This window comes from Danio aesculapii, chromosome 17 (genome assembly GCF_903798145.1).
Source record: "Danio aesculapii chromosome 17, fDanAes4.1, whole genome shotgun sequence".
Lineage (NCBI taxonomy): Eukaryota > Metazoa > Chordata > Actinopteri > Cypriniformes > Danionidae > Danio > Danio aesculapii.
In genome coordinates, this window is record NC_079451.1 from 6,112,780 (window position 1) to 6,128,987 (window position 16,208).

The 16,208-nt window shown below is 35.0% G+C and overlaps 1 protein-coding gene across 4 annotated transcripts in view; it reads right to left on the reverse strand.

The window, feature by feature from the left end:
• Positions 1-1,059: 1,059 nt before the first annotated feature.
• Positions 1,060-16,208, reverse strand: part of dtnbb (dystrobrevin, beta b) — an 81,159-nt gene continuing 66,010 nt past the window's right edge. For 3 of the 4 annotated variants that reach the window (XM_056477571.1, XM_056477570.1, XM_056477573.1), the window contains 6 exons: positions 13,929-14,025; positions 12,475-12,495; positions 6,975-7,134; positions 4,892-4,981; positions 4,733-4,786; positions 1,060-1,806 (listed from right to left, as the gene is read on the reverse strand). In XM_056477571.1, coding sequence (XP_056333546.1) covers positions 1,757-1,806; positions 4,733-4,786; positions 4,892-4,981; positions 6,975-7,134; positions 12,475-12,495; positions 13,929-14,025 — 472 coding nt within the window. In that variant the 3' untranslated portion in view covers positions 1,060-1,756. Of the gene's footprint in view, positions 1,807-1,930; positions 1,965-4,732; positions 4,787-4,891; positions 4,982-6,974; positions 7,135-12,474; positions 12,496-13,928; positions 14,026-16,208 lie in introns of all 4 variants that reach the window. The other variant, XM_056477572.1, reaches the window with a different exon arrangement.

Here is a 16,208-nt window from a genome sequence, read left to right on the forward strand (position 1 = left end):
TAAGCTAAGATTTTCAGTAGGGTATGAGTGTATGTGTGAATGAGTGTGTTTCCCAGTATTAGGATGCAGCTGGAAGGGAATCTGCTGTGTAAAACATATGCCAGAATAGTTGGTGGTTCATTCCACTGTGGCGACCTCTGAAATAGAGACTAAGCAGAAGGGAAATTAATAAATGAAAGTATTTCTGCAACATACTTAAAATGTATTATGTTTTTGCATCAATATGGGTTATTAAATACAAGTATTTCGTATAATATGAATAAAAATAATAGAGTCTTTTGTCTACATTATTTCATAATCATGTTTTTATGCTATAATTATTAGTTATTGCGGTATATTTATGATATTTAAAGTGAACTTGGGCTTTATCACATTTTTGATGTTATTTTTAACCCATAATTATATTTCTCATAATTTCTTATTATGTTTAACTCATAATAAATGTTTCGTTCTGTTAAAAAAGACGACAAACGATTCCTTTTCAACACATCCAACTCTCATACAAAAGCCATAATATTTTTATTCTGTCATAATTAAGACTTTTTTTAACTTTGTAATTATTTTTTTATTATTTTAATGTGAATTTTGACTTCTGTCATAATTAATTTACTACTTTTTATGTCATAATTATGACTACAGCTATCTTTCGAATTTCTTATGTCACATCCATGGTTTCCCAAAGCATGTGTTTTTTTTTTTGTTTGTTTTTTTTTTTGTTTTCTTTCCAGCATATCAGAAATGTTCTTCAACCAAACATCGCTGACCGTTGCCACCCTCTAACATTCCATAAAGTTTTTATGACCTGTGCTAATCTTTAACATTTGACCTCAGCCGTGTCAAACCAAATTCCCCTCATTTGTTCACAAGCGCTGCTACCGCGTTCCTCTCTCCACAGTCCCTGAGCACTGGTTTCATTGATTTCACACAAGTACACACACAAACAAAACCGAACTCAATAAAGCTTTTACAGAGACACGTGTGCACTCAAAGATGCCTGGCTTAGCTGGTTTATGGATATACCCAATATATATATATATATATATATATATCCATCAAAGTCCCTTTATGCTCTGCAAAAATACAAAGAGCAACATATGCCATACTCTAAACTAATACTGAAGCACTAAAACAACGGCCACGAAGACAGGCTAAACTGAACACAGAAGCATAAATCCCAGACAAAACGGCGAGCTCTACGAGACGTCCCTGATATATGGTGCTTGTTTCCGAGATGCCAAAGCAGCAGTTTTGAATGAGCAGAAGACTATAAGAGGCTTCACTCGAGTCGCTCAGAATAAATGCCACATGCAGAGCAAACACAAGCCACTCCACCAATCCAGCAGAGCCACTCCATGCATTAAAACAAAACAAAAATTACACTAGTTATACAAAACCAAACAAAAAATGCTCCCAGCATAGGGAAAAATAGCTACAGCATAGATCAAATCTGAGTGACGTGATGAAAATGCACAGTGCGTTCGTTTTTAGAGAGTAAGAAAGCACAAACAAGCCATTCTCATGGGTAACAAGGTGATAACGATGAGTTTATACAGATAGACATAGAGCTATATTTATATATATATATTTATATATATTTATATACTTCCTAATAAATACAACTTGCTCTGTGCAAGGTGAGATGAAGAGCTTGTTTCACATGGTGAAACCCAGTTGGGGAAGAGCATGCATTTGTCAATATGCGAATGCCAGGGAGATTTTTTTTTTCTTCTCGAAGTCGCTGGTCCTTTCCTGGGGCTCAGAGTGAAGGGGTGGAGTGCCTTTTCCCAGAATGCTTCAGCGATGACACTGGACAAAATAAAAAAAATATTTATAAAATGTCAGGCTAGGAAGGTCATGTTGGTTCTGGAGCTTGTTGTGCATTTAACTTTAGGATTAAGCGCAGGACTAGGGAATGTTCTGTTATACTTACATGAAACATTCTATATTCTTTTACTCTGACTCAGCTAGAAGAAAGAAAAGAGGCCTTAATCAAACCGTGAAACTATGGATGACTAATGACTACATTCTGTAGGATAAGTTTGGATGTTTCATCTATTTTAAGGGGTCATGAACTGAAAATCAACTTTTATTTGATCTTTATATATAAGAGATCATAATATTAAAAGAATATCCTGTAAGTTTCAGAACTGAAAACCTCCTTGTTACTGAAATAATAGTTTTTTATGACAGCAGGACCAGAAAACGCGTGATTCTGGAATGTACCCATCTATGATGTCATAGGTAGATTAAACTGAGACTGAAGAATATCAATGCCTGATTCTGCAGCTCCACCCATTAATTCATGCAAGACATGGTCAGATGGAGCCACAAAGGAGCAATGGCAATCTGTTGAACATTTTTGTAAAAAAAAATTATTGTGGATAATCACAATAGGTTTCCTTCAGAATGTAAACGAATACAGACAGACACACTTTGTAATCTATTACAGTGGTCCCTCGATATAACGGGGTTCACATTTCGCGGCCTTGCAGATTTTTTTTGTGCAATTTGACATGCTTTTTTTTCTTCTTACAGCGCATTGTGTTCTGCGTCCTGATTGGCCGTAGACCATTGTCAATCAATCTCCTCTGTGTCTCCTGTTCAGTACAGAATGCGTTCAGCTTGCCAAATTAACATAAATGTTCGATCGCTAACAGTGTGAGTTTCAACAAGGATGCAAAAATGGTTGTAACTGTCTGCAGCAAGACCATCGTACAGGGGTGCACACTGGATGTGCCATGCCACAACGCACCATGCATTTTAGAATTGTAAACATAGGTTTACGTCAGGGTACACACACAGGCACCGCAAGTCGGCAACTGTCTGTGGTGCTCAGCTACTACTCCGAACACTGTTCATATTTGTGCCACGCCACAGAGTGCCAGCTGAATAATTTTATTTTAAATAAAACGCAAATGTTGACGTACAGCGTGTCACTTCAAACTGTAATGTGCACGGTGCATCTGGTGTGCTTTAGTTTTGTGGATCAGTGACTGCAGGAAAAAGATTTAAGCAGAATGCCAACATTATCCGCACAAAAACTAAAAAGCTTTATGAACCCTTTGCTGATAGCGATGAATGAATGTTTGTGACTGACAACAGGTTTTGATCTTCGGTTTCATTCTATAACACTGGAATTATTTTTCTATGAAGGTTTGAACTTTGAGAGTGTTTAAACAAGTGTACGTGTAAAACAAAAGTGTAAAATGTTTACGCCTGTCTGAAAAAGTGTATAAAGTGTGTAGTTAGAGCTTTTACAGCCTTAAACATCTATAATAATTTTTAAAAATATTGCGAATTATTTTTAAAACATAACTCCTGCGAATAACGACGGAACACTGATTGCACTGAACATTGTACTCTATTAGGCTGTTATTTTATTTATTTATTATAAGTTTGACATTTAATACTTTTACATTTTATTCACATTTAATGTTAATTATTAATAAACAGTATTGTAGGGATGCATATTGTGACTCCTCATTCAATGAGCAAGGAGAGAATTTCTAATTTTCTAGAGGTTTTGTTAATAGTGTGATCATACTGTACACATATATTAGAAAAAAAAACTTCTTTACAGTATCAAATGATCTCTTAATTTTTATCCGTATGACCAAAAATGATGAGTATTTTGAGTTGTTTAAAGATATGGATGGTAAACTTGTTGGAGACTCCTGCGCATACAATATTTCAATAATAAACTACTGAAAACTTGACATTGCGGTCAAAAACAAAATGCTAAAAACTTTAATGGAGTACTAACTTGAGACTGATGTCATGGGATGTCACTGCGCACACTGCTAAAAGTCAAAAGTGAAAGCATAACACTGAAAAGGTACTCTGGCTAAGAAGTTGAGAGCTAGTGTACTATGCAGAAGTGTTATTCAATCCTAGCAATGGGCATTGAAAAAAAACTGTACATTCTGCAAGACCGCCTCAAAACCAAGGTAGAAAAAATTGTATTGCGTCAAAAGTGGACCACAGAAGACCTCAGAAAAATAATATCTTTTAATAGACAGTTCATGACCCCTTTAAATTAATAAGAATGCACTGCTATTAAATTTCTAGTAATTTCTTTAAGCTTGATAACCGATAATCGGCCGATATTAATAGTATTTATACTAGTTAAAATGTAACATTGTTTTAATTGCTACAATGAATGTTAGCATCACAATATTATATGCGGACATTAACTCCAATGTTTTTTTGTGTGTGTGTGTGTGTGTGTGTGTGTTTTTAAAGAGATTAACTGTAAATAAGCTCTAAACGACAAAGGTTCACCAAGACTAAATATATTAGAAGAAAAATTGTCACATTTTAAAATATTAATGGTAATGTAATTTCTCAAAAATCCTTTGAATAATTATGCTAATTATGAACTGCTTTTACAGCACACTATTGTATTTAAAAAATGGTTCCAAAAGCATGTTTTTAGACCCATTACTTAAAAGACGATTCACATTTGTGGAAAAAAAGACCAATGGGCTTCAAAGTTACTTTGTGGAACCATCAATGCCAATAAGAAAGCTTTATTTTTTAAGAGAGTTTAAAGTTAAACATGTTTGAGAGTATATAAGATCTCAAATATCGGCCGATAACACAAAAGATACACATAAAAAGTGCATCCATGTAATTTTTTAGCTTGAAAGTTTATGAAAGGGAAAGATTTACTCTTTTATTTACTATATCAGTTGTCATTCTGAAAGAAAGTGAAATGGCCTTTGTGACTCACTCTTCTCCCGTCCATTTCGCATATTCTCTTCCTCTTCCTCGAGCCCGTCATCCACTGTGAGATTAACAAACAATTCTAATTAACAGCTGGAATCATGAAGAAGGCACTTGAAGGACAGAATGTGTGTGCGTGTGCATGTGTATGTGTGTGTGAGAATACCTGAGTGAAGTTCTTTCACTAGTGACGACATAGTGTTTGTGATCGAGTCTGCAGCCACTAAAAGATCATTACGGAGATTTCTTGGTACACCTGAATGAATAAAACACAATATCCTGAGCTTAAATGAAGATTTCCACACATATTTAAATGAATGATCAGTTTTGGCCTGTTATTACATGGCATTAGATTTAAATACTGTTCAGCAAAATTGCATAGACTACAGTTGTGATGTACAGTATTTGGTGATTCTGGACGTACAGATGACCAAACAACACAGAGAATCACCAGATTACAGTACACCACTTCTTAGACAATCCACCACCCAACAATTGCAAAATTAAAATGTGGCACAGAGCCTGTTGAACATCACTGGATGGAAACATCATCTTGAAAATCTTCCAGACATCTTGTAAACATTCTAAACATTTCCTTCCAAACTGTTAATGCAATCACATATCTGTAGTATTCATATAACTGGTGTGCACAGAATTATCAGCATCCATCCATCTTTCCATTACCCAAACTGCTTGTTTCTCTGCAGTATCATGGGGATGCTGGATCTCATCCCAGCAATTGGATCCACAGGCGATGAGGAACCCTGCATGGATGGCTATTCCATCGCAGGACTCACACATGTTTGCACTCTCATTCACACTTGTGGAACATTTCTCTAATTCGTCCATGCCGCATTTTTTTTTTTTTTTTGTGGGGTTGTGAACCAAACTGGAGGAAACAAACACAAGGAGAACATGGAAACTTCAGATAGAAATGCTTCATGACTTAGCCCAGGACATTCCTGCTGTTTTTCAAGACAGATCTCTTAAGCATCTTTTAATCATCCTATTAATCATTGTAAAAATCTCCAATATGTCATCAAACCATAGCCTAAACATCTTCTAAACACCTGCTAAACATCTAAACATACTAGAAAAGCAACCCAGCCTCATTATGGATACATTTCCCTACACACATTTCTGGAAATTGTAAAATACGTCCCACCAGAAGCTGCTGTGTATGTATTTTCAGATCTCCAATTTTTCTCGCGAGTGCCATAAGCACATGCTGTTCTCGCGTAAATCCACCAGAAGCTGCTGTCGACAAACTGACTGACTGGCCAACTTTCTGATCTGCCCAATCACAACCTTCTCTAAACTCAACTGATATTGTTTTCAAAAGCACCGATTGACCCACCCACCACCTTCCCAAAACCCAATTGACAGTGTTTTCAAAAGCAATCCAGAAAAAAAAGAAAAGCTCTCGCAGCCACCTAATTTTCACCACATTTTTAAATCTTAACACGTTCTCGCCCTGATAATTACTTGTTAATTTTATTTTTTGCCTTTTTGTTTCCCCTGCTTTTTGAGACCATTCTTTGCCAGACTCAAACCCTGTTGTCACGGTCAACTCCTCTCTGCATCTCAAGTCCAACGACATACAATGCGAGCCACTGGTCAAACTAGTGACAGCAGAAAAGCTGTCCACATGGAGGCAAGAAGAAGCTGTTAATGCCGTCAACCACCCTGTAGCGTTTAAAAGACGAAATGCAGCCATACTTAGCTCTGGCTACATAATTTGCACTCTCCAGAAATTTATACGGGGGTACGTTTTCACAATGAGCCTGTGTTATATAAAAGTCAAAAAATCTTTTAATCTGCCATTTTAAACATCTCTATTTTGAACAATTTCTGCACAATTCCCAGTAACCTAAACTTAACAAACATCCCCTGAACATTTTTAATAATCTACCAAAACATCCTCTAAACATCTTTTGAAAATCTCTTAAATAATTTAAAATTTTCTGCTAAAAACCTTCTAAACATACCCTAACATAGGTATGTACTTATTTATAAAAAAATTATCTCGTAAAACATACCCTAAATCTCTCTTAAACATCTTCAAAACAAGTTTCTAATATTTTCAAAATGTCTTCTAAACATCTTAGCATACTTCTAATATTTTCTAACATTCCCTAAATGTCTCCAAAACATCGTTTCATCGTCTCCTAAACATATTCGGTATGTCTCCTTAATATCTTTTTGTGTGGCTAATGATGTTTGTCAATGCAGAGCTTCATCCTGCTCACCCTGAGAAAAGGCATCCAGCACGTCGTCTCCAACCCCTGCCAGACAGTCCTGCGGCGTGTGTGTGGGGGTTGAGCCGGCCGAGGTGGAGCGGATGGGCATAGGCATGGTGCAGCTGGCACTGTGGCTGGGCGATGAGTGTGGCGAGGTCCCCGTCTGAGCCTGTAGATGAGGGATGAAAGAGAAGAATGCAAACATTACATTTTGATGCGTAATAACCTGAACATCCAGAGGTCCCTCACTCCCCCAAAAACACTGCAGACAAACTATAGACATCTGGTCGACATTATTTCTAAAAGTCATCCCAATATAGCAGATTCTGTAGAGATGCACACTAAAAAATTTGAATTATTTTATGACAATTTTTGCTTCAAACACACGATCGACAAGCAGCTATTTAATTGCTTCATTCAACTGATCTTTACTCTATACTTGACATTCTGTATTCAATTGAACAAAATTTTTGTTCATTTCAAACTTGTGCATATCTATGATGTTTTCAACATTAAATTTATAGATTGTACAATTATTTTCAGAGTTTTACTTGCCAGTTATTATCATATTTCATGTGTACAGTAGGTAAATGAGAGATTTATGTTTCAAAGACTTAATTACAACCCAGGCTCATTCTGAAAATGTACCACTATATACATTTCTGGAGAGCGCCAAATACGTCCCAGGAGCTACGTTTTTTTCACAGTTTTTGTTTTCGTGAATCCACCAGAGGCCGCTGTGTACGCTTTTTCAAAGCTCAAATTTCTCTCGTAAGTGCCAGTCGTGCCTGCTGTTCTCACATAAATCCACCAGAGGCCGCTGTCAACTGACTGTTTGACTGACTAAATGACTGACTGACTGACCGATAAACTGACCCACCCCCTACTTACCTAAACTCAACCAATAGTGCCCAGAAGGCAGGCAGCATACAATATAAATAAATTAACAAAACAAAGCAAGGGTCAAACACGAAAAGGCAAGGCTAAATAATAAAACGTGTGGTAATGCCAAACAGTTAAACAAGACTCAGCCGTGTGTGTGTGTGTGCTGTTTAAATAGTCCTGTGATCAGTCCATGTGCAGCTTCAGCTGTGAGTGTTTGCAATCTGACAGGATCAGGAAAGGTGTGTGTGCATGACTGGATCTTGTAGTCCATATACCGGTGGATTTGTAATTCTTTAGTGAACTGCGTGTTTATCACCAATCTGCCAGGATTAGATCGCTGGTGATTGTGACACATGGAATTAAAAGTAACCATATTTATTTTGTTAGCTCACATTGCTAGTTTTGTGGTGAACATGTCATGTCATTACGAAAAAAAAAAAGTTTGTTCTTGTAATGTTTAATTGAAATCTGGAGCGTAGGGCGTGGCTAACATACTTAACCACACCCCGTCAACTGTCAGTTTTGATAGCGCTATGGCAACAAACAGAAATGGTGAGGAGGAGGTGTCTGTTAGATTGTAATAACTGTGCGGAAACCTTTTCCCCAATTTTTCTGTATGAAATGTCTACTTTACCACATCCAATCAACTCACAGTAGAAAAAAACAAACCACTCCCACTGTTTTCTCATTTAATATTTTGTTTTTCTATGAAATGCTGCACAACACGAAGAAAAAAACAGTCACAGCTTTTGGTTCATGCAGAGTTTAAAAGATAAATCATATATTTTTACTTAATATTTTGAAATCTAACTAATTTAAGAAAGAAAATCAGTAATTGCTTTTTAAAAGTGAGATAAAATAAATTTTGCTGTAAAAAAAAAAATATCAGCAATTAGAATCGATTATCAAAAATCAAGATTTGTGCATCACTGGCATTCTTCATGCATCTTTGGGCTGGGAGCTCACTGAGCAGCAGGCAAGGGCCACTAGAGGAGCAAAAGGATGGTACAGAAGGGCTGCACTGTCCCACAGATTGACGCTGGGCCCAGGGATGTGGCGCAGGGCCAGGCAGCAGATGGCTGGCCAGACTGCAGTCACATTAGACGCGAGGTGCTTAGCCCTGATGAAAGGAGAGCAGGTCTCTGATATTTGGCAGGCAGACATGCGGCTCGTGGTCCCTGCCTGGGTCACAGGAACAAAGCAGCGGGACTTGACTGGAAATGGGAGCTTCATGTCCTCGTTATGAGGAGCAGACGTGACAGAAATCGCCCACAGAGATGGTCTGCGATAAGCTTATGAGATATCTTTGATTTATTCAGGCAACCTTTACTTATCAATCATTTTTAAAGATCTCTGGTAGTAAGATAATAACTGGTCCTTTAGTCATCCTTGTATCAAAGGTAGAAATAAAATACTATTATATTTTTGGCTGATGATCTGTATCAACCAGAATTATAAAATAATAAATTGTACACTATATGCTATTAACAAACCATTAAATAAGACTTTTAGATCAATCACTACTAATTAGATGCTTATTAATAGTATAAGTAGTAAGCTGGGCTGCATGATATATACAGTACACTCACCGGCCACTGTATTTGGTACACCTTACTAATATCGGGTTATACCTTTTTTTGCCTTTAGAACTGCCTTAATCTTTCATGGCATAGATTCAACAAGGTACTGGAAATATTCCTCAGAGATTTTGGTCCATATTGACATGATAGCATCACGCAGTTGCTGCAGATTTGTCGGCTGCACATTCATGACCTGGTGACTGTAGAGGCCATTTGAGTACAGTAAACTCATATTCAGTCATGTTAAAGGAAACCAGGCTAAGATGTTTTGCACTTTATGAAATGGCGCGTTATCCTGCTGGAAACTGAGATTCATCAGACCAGGCAACATTTTCCAGTCTTCTATTGTCTAGTTTTGGTGAGCCTGTGTGAATTGTAGCCTCAGTTTCCTGTTCTCAGCTGAGAGGAGTGGTACCCGGTATGATCTTCTGCTGCTGTAGCCCATTCATCTTAAGGTTGGACGTGTTGTGCATTCAAAGATGCTCTTCTGCATACCTCGGTTGTAACGAGTGGTTATTTGAGTTACTGTTGTCCATCTATCAGCTCGAACCAGTTTGACCATTCTCCTCTGACCTCTGGCATCAGCAAGGCATTTGCGCCCACAGAACTGCCACTCACTGGATATTTTCGCTTTTTCGTACCATTCTCTGTAAACCCTACAGATAGTGCATGAAAATCCCAGTAGATCAGCAGTTTCTAAAATACTCAGACCAGCCCGTCTGGCACCAATAACCATGCCACGTTCAAAGTCACTTAAATCACCTTTCTTCCCCATTCTGATGCTCGGTTTGAACTGCAGCAAATCGTCTTGACCATGTCTACATGCCTAAATGCGTTGAGTTGCTGCCATGTGATTGGCTGATTAGAAAGTTGCGTTAATGAGCAGTTGGACAGGTGTACCTAATAAAGTGTCCAGTGAGTGTTTACATATAATAAACAACATACAGTCATAAATAAACACAATAGAGCAAATGTTAAAGAGAAAAAAATCATGCTTTATGGTTTTCTGAAGAGACTAACAGTTTTCAGGGATAGAAATTTAATCATCAAATGGAAAATAGCACTGAATAGTCTTCATCATATAAATAATTCAATAAAATTAATCTTTATTAAACAGGCCTTTATTAGTCACAGGCCTTATGCAGATGATAAACTTTCACTCCATTATACTTCAATTCTGCAGTGTCTCCACAAATCTCATGTGTTTTGACCTGTAGTTTCTGGTCATCTATAATCCCACTCCAACATTGCATCTTTGCTTTGTGACTTGCAGATGCACACATTACGATATCGATGCTCAAAACGATATATTGTGCAGCCCTAGTAGTAAGGTAGTTTTGGGTAGGATTAGGGATGTACAATAAGATCTTACTTTATAAGTGCTAATATGCAGTTAATAATAGGCCATTAGTAAATGTTGTTGTTGTTGTTGACTTTTTATTTAAACTGAAGTCCTACCATATGTGGCTATGCAAATATTTGTCACTTTATTAGTCATTTACATAGCTAGTGATCATTTCATATAAATACATAAATCAACAATTTTGATCCCAGAATAGCAATGTACCATCTTATTATTATATTATTATTATATTTTTTGATTTTATAAAGATTTATAATAAAATTAAAAAATTATTAAACATTAATAATTCATTTTCAGATTGCTAATGCATACATATTAACAGTGCTATTAGACATTAGTTTCACTAAAGATTAACCGTAACACTTTAAAATAAGGTTCCATTATGTAATGTCAGTTAATATATATACTAAAACGAACAAACAATAAATGACTTATTTATTACAATATTTATTCATCTTAGTTAATGTTGGCAAATGAAAATAAAGATGTTCATTGTTAGTTTGTTAACTCACAGGTTATTAACGTTAACAAGTAAAAACTTGGTTTTAATAATGCATTTGCAAATGTTGAACTGCGATTAATAAATGCTGTACATGATTGTTCATACTTAGTTTATGTTAGTAAATACATTACCTAACTAATGAAACATTGTTGTAAAGAGTTAAAGTGAAAAATCTATCACTTTCACTATTTGGAAAAGAACAGCCTGGACATTCCTCCAAATATCTCCTTTTGTGTTTCATAGAGTAAACAGTCAGAAATTCTTCCCTTTTTCAGTGTTATACAACCCATGCAGCTTTTCTGCCTGTCAATTTTCAGAAAATGTCTGTTTTCTCAAATACAGTAGGGCTGCACAATATATCATTTGAGCATCGATGTTGCAATGTGTGCGTCAGCAATAGTCACATCGCAAGACATGCAATGTTGAGTATATTGTAGGTGGAATATAGAAGGCCACAAACCACAGGTCAAAAGACACAAGATTTGTGGAGACACTGCAGAATTGAACCATAATAGAGTGAAAGTTTATCATCTGCATGTGTTTTTAGAGCCTGGGACTGTGTGAGCACTTGAAGACCGTTTAAAGCATTTTAGTAGAGCATAAAAAAAGTTTCATAAAGATTAATTGTATTAAATTATTTGTTAACACTTTATTTTGATGGTCCATTTGAGTATTAGTAGACTGCTTAATATTTGTTGATTCTGCTCCTTCAACAGACATTTAACTGACTATGAGAAACCTTGCAAGTGCATGTTAACTCTAACCCTAACCCCAACCTAACAGTCTACTTCTAATCTGAAGAGAATTAGTTGGCATGTAGATGCAATGTAACTTAATTCAACAAATGGACCATCAAAATAAAGTGTGAACAATTATTTATATGATGAAGACAATTGCTCAATTGTGTATATTTATGACGGTAGTTTGTTTATTATATGTAAATAATTAATTACATACAAATATATCCCCTACAAAATCATCCTAAGTAATGACTTTGCAAAATAGAGCTATTTAAGTCATCTGGTGAAATTATATTGCAGAAAAAAAAGTTTGCCCTGTAAAATTTTCCCAATTTCGCACAGCTCTAATATATATGATCCATATGTTGGATCAAACATTTGCAGCTGTGACCCAGCGTGTTTACCTCAGACTTTTGAGCTGTATTAGAGGAACACTTACTGCCTGTTTCTGCTCTTCATCCTGTCAGCCAGAAGATGAGAGACGATAGTGAGTGAACGCAGAACACGTCAGAAAACACACCGGTGGAAGACAGAGAGAGAGAAAAAAGACCATAAGTGAGCACAGAACGAGAAACAGCTCATGTTTTCATACAGTGCCTCCACTAATATTTGGTAAAAAATAAGTCAAAAAGGATTGTAAGAATATATTTATAGTAACATTTGAATCTTTTGCACAAACTATTACTCTTTAAATGTTCATGCTGCCTTAAATCGTTTAGTTGAATGAAATGAACTTTTGTAGTCTACTCGGCTTACATCAATCAAGCTGACTAAAAATATTAGGGATAACTTTGTATAGCTTAAAAAAATGAGTTGAAACCTGATTAACTTTTTAAAATAAGTTAAAGCAACATAAAAATTTTTTTTGTCTTGACTTTTTGTTATAGTTTTTTAACAGTGTATTTAAAAACAAAAACAAATATCTTTGATAAATACATGTGTCCCACCCCTGCGAATGAATCTGAGCTAAATATTTTTGAAGTACATTCCATTGATATTTTACATTGTTTTAGTACACCTAGTACACAGGAAATTATTCAACCTTGACTTCCTGTTTTTTTTACATGGCTAAGCACATGAGGTGACACATGAGGTGGAATAAAAACTCATTCATTCATCACAATGTAAGGCCAAACAATAGCCATGATTTACAGAAACAGGTTGTTGAGCTTCGCAAAATGGTAATTGGCTGTAAGAAAGCAGAAAAATTCTTGAATATCCCCATTTCCAGCATCAGAGGAATCATTTAGAATTCATATGAATCCAGAAAGAGGGTGAGTGTCAAAACACACTATTAGGGACAACATGAAGGAATTAGGTTAGCCTATTAGTTTTTACAAATTTAACTGGATTGGACATGAAACGATTAAGTTGTACCAAAAAAAAATCCCTCAAATAGCCCAAAAAATCTCCAAGTTGTAGAATTGTCTGTCAGAAAGTGTCCAAAACTACAATCTAACATCATCTAAATCACTGCTAAAAGTCTGAAAGGGTCTCAAGAAGAAAAAAGTGTCTTCGTGTTTTTGTTGATATTTTGAGCAACACTGAAAAATGCATTTCTTATTTATTTCTCATTTCTAAAATAACACTTTTTGTATTGTTTTCAGAGACAAAAAGTCATAATTAAGTGAAGTTTTTCATTAAAACGAGCAAAATAATCTGCCAGTGGGATGAGTAAAATAATCTTTGTTGTTTGTTTGAAATCAGATCATTTTGCCTTTCCCATTGGAAGATTATGTCTTAAGAAAAAAAGACAGAAGTAAGTTTTTGTAGTAAAAATATTTAAAAGTTAAACAATAAAGATATTTTTTACAGACTTCTGTCCCATTTACTCAGGGTGCCAATATAAGTTGGGAAATGAAAAGCTAAACTGTTGTCCAGCAGGTTTGGTACCTTCAGGAGCCTCATGAGGCCCTCCAGCTGGACCATCAGCTCTCTCCTGCTCTCCTGCAGTGCCGACATGCGCCTCTCCAGCTCATCTTTTCTGTGCCTGAGCAAAATCACAAATAAAATAAATCACAAGGATCTGCCGAATATATATATATATATATGACTTAAATCAGGCATATGATGGAAAACTGGAGTTTCTTTAATCTTTCCGGATAAAAAGCTCTGTTCATAAAGCAAATCTCCTTCCACAACCCACTCCAGCAGTTTATAATAAAATATAAGTGGGAAAAATGGCTCAGGATAAAATGCTACTGAATATAAATGTTGGTGAACAGTAGAGAGTTTTTTGTTTCTCTTAAATTTTGTCAGATTAGCTTCAGAATTGGCTTCAGTACTGTCTAATCTAATGTATATGCACAAATATAATATTGTAAAACTTCCTATAGAAAATATTCATCTAAATGAGAGATTTGTGAGAGGTGTACTCATATATGCTAAGCACTGTATATACATGGTAGCACTGTTACAGTTGCCTTTTGAAAAGGCAAGACACTACATGTGCATAGAGTAAACTAAAACTAGTGCTATTACCGTACTTCCCAGTAGATTAAGTATGATAAGAATAGCATACTTTGTGTATTACAAGATTTCTAAAATGTTAAATATGCAAATGATTTTATTTAATATACTCTAAATTGCTTACATTTCTTGCTCAATAATCTAAACATTATGAAGTCAGGTTTACAGAATTTCTTACATTTTAATTCATTTTTAAGACCATTATGAATGAAATTTTAGACTCATACAGGGCTAAATGCTAAGGAGTTTCTCAAATTTTTTCGAGTTTTTGGAAAAGATTTTTATTAGCCCTATCAAAAATATATTATAATTTAATACATTTAATAATACAATAATAATAATTTAATAATTAAAAAATAATATTTTAGTTGAGTATTTTAAATATTGTGTCAAAACAAGCACGCTTGTTGTATACAAACACTTTTTTTTCAACATAACCATTCTTAAAAATAAAAATTAAAAATTTAAAAATGTTTTAAAGGTTTTAAAGACTATAATAAACTAAATGTATGCACAACAGTCTGTCCAGGAACAAATGTTATTGTAAGGAAAATAATTAAACGATTATAGTAAATAAAGCTAAAAAGTACATTCTTTTTAAGTACACAAAGCTTTTTTATTTACAGTATTTATTAAATGGGTGTTAATGGCCAGAATGGGTAGCTATACATGAACAAAGGGAAATTAAGACCTGTTAAACAAAGATTTAAGACCTACAACACAATATTTCAGTAAAGGTAAGACTTTTTAAGGCCTAAAATTTTGTTTCTGAGATTTAAGACATTTTAAGACCTAGCAAATGATTGTTTATTTTTTGACATTTATTCATTCATTTTCTTTTCAGCTTAATCCCTTTATTAATCTGGGGTCGCCACAACAGAGTAAACCACCAACTTATCTAGAATATGTTTGACGCAGCGGATGCCCTTCCAGCTGCTACCCATCACTGGGAAACATCCATTCACTCTCAATCACACACATACACTACGGCCAATTTAGCGTATTGAATTCACCTTTACCGCATGTCTTTGGACTTGTGGAGGAAACCCACGCCAACACAGGGAAAACATGCAAACTCCACACAGGAATGCAAACTGACCAATTTTTGACATATTAAAGTAAAACTTTAGGTCTTTTTATCACTTCATAATTCAGGAAAAATGTGAACAGCTAGAAAAAAATTAACTAATTTACACAATGTTTTGTAGAATAAAATGCTGTATGTAATCAGATATGTCTTGTAAAAAAGCTTTAGAATACAGATATAGTGCTGTATGTAAGATTATGTGGTTTATGTAATTGCTGCTAAAGTAGAAATGTATGGTTCAGTGCAAAATAAAAAAACAAATAAAAAAAACAGCCTTTAATTGGTGTTATTTACCAATTTATATATATATATATATATATATATATATATATATATATATATATATATATATATATATATATATATATATATATATTACTACTACTATATACAGTATAAAAAGCAAGCATAATACATTGCTTACAGTATAAAAACTATTCTGGTAAAAAAAAAAAGTGCAGAAAATAATAAATCTAAAGAAGTATCACTTAAAAATGTGCGTTACATGATACTTTTCATTAGGCTGACAAAAAAACTGCATAAAAAGCCAAAAAGGCCCAAAAAAAAAAATGTTTTTTGCCTGCAGCATCTCACTTTGAGAGTCAAAAAGATTGTAT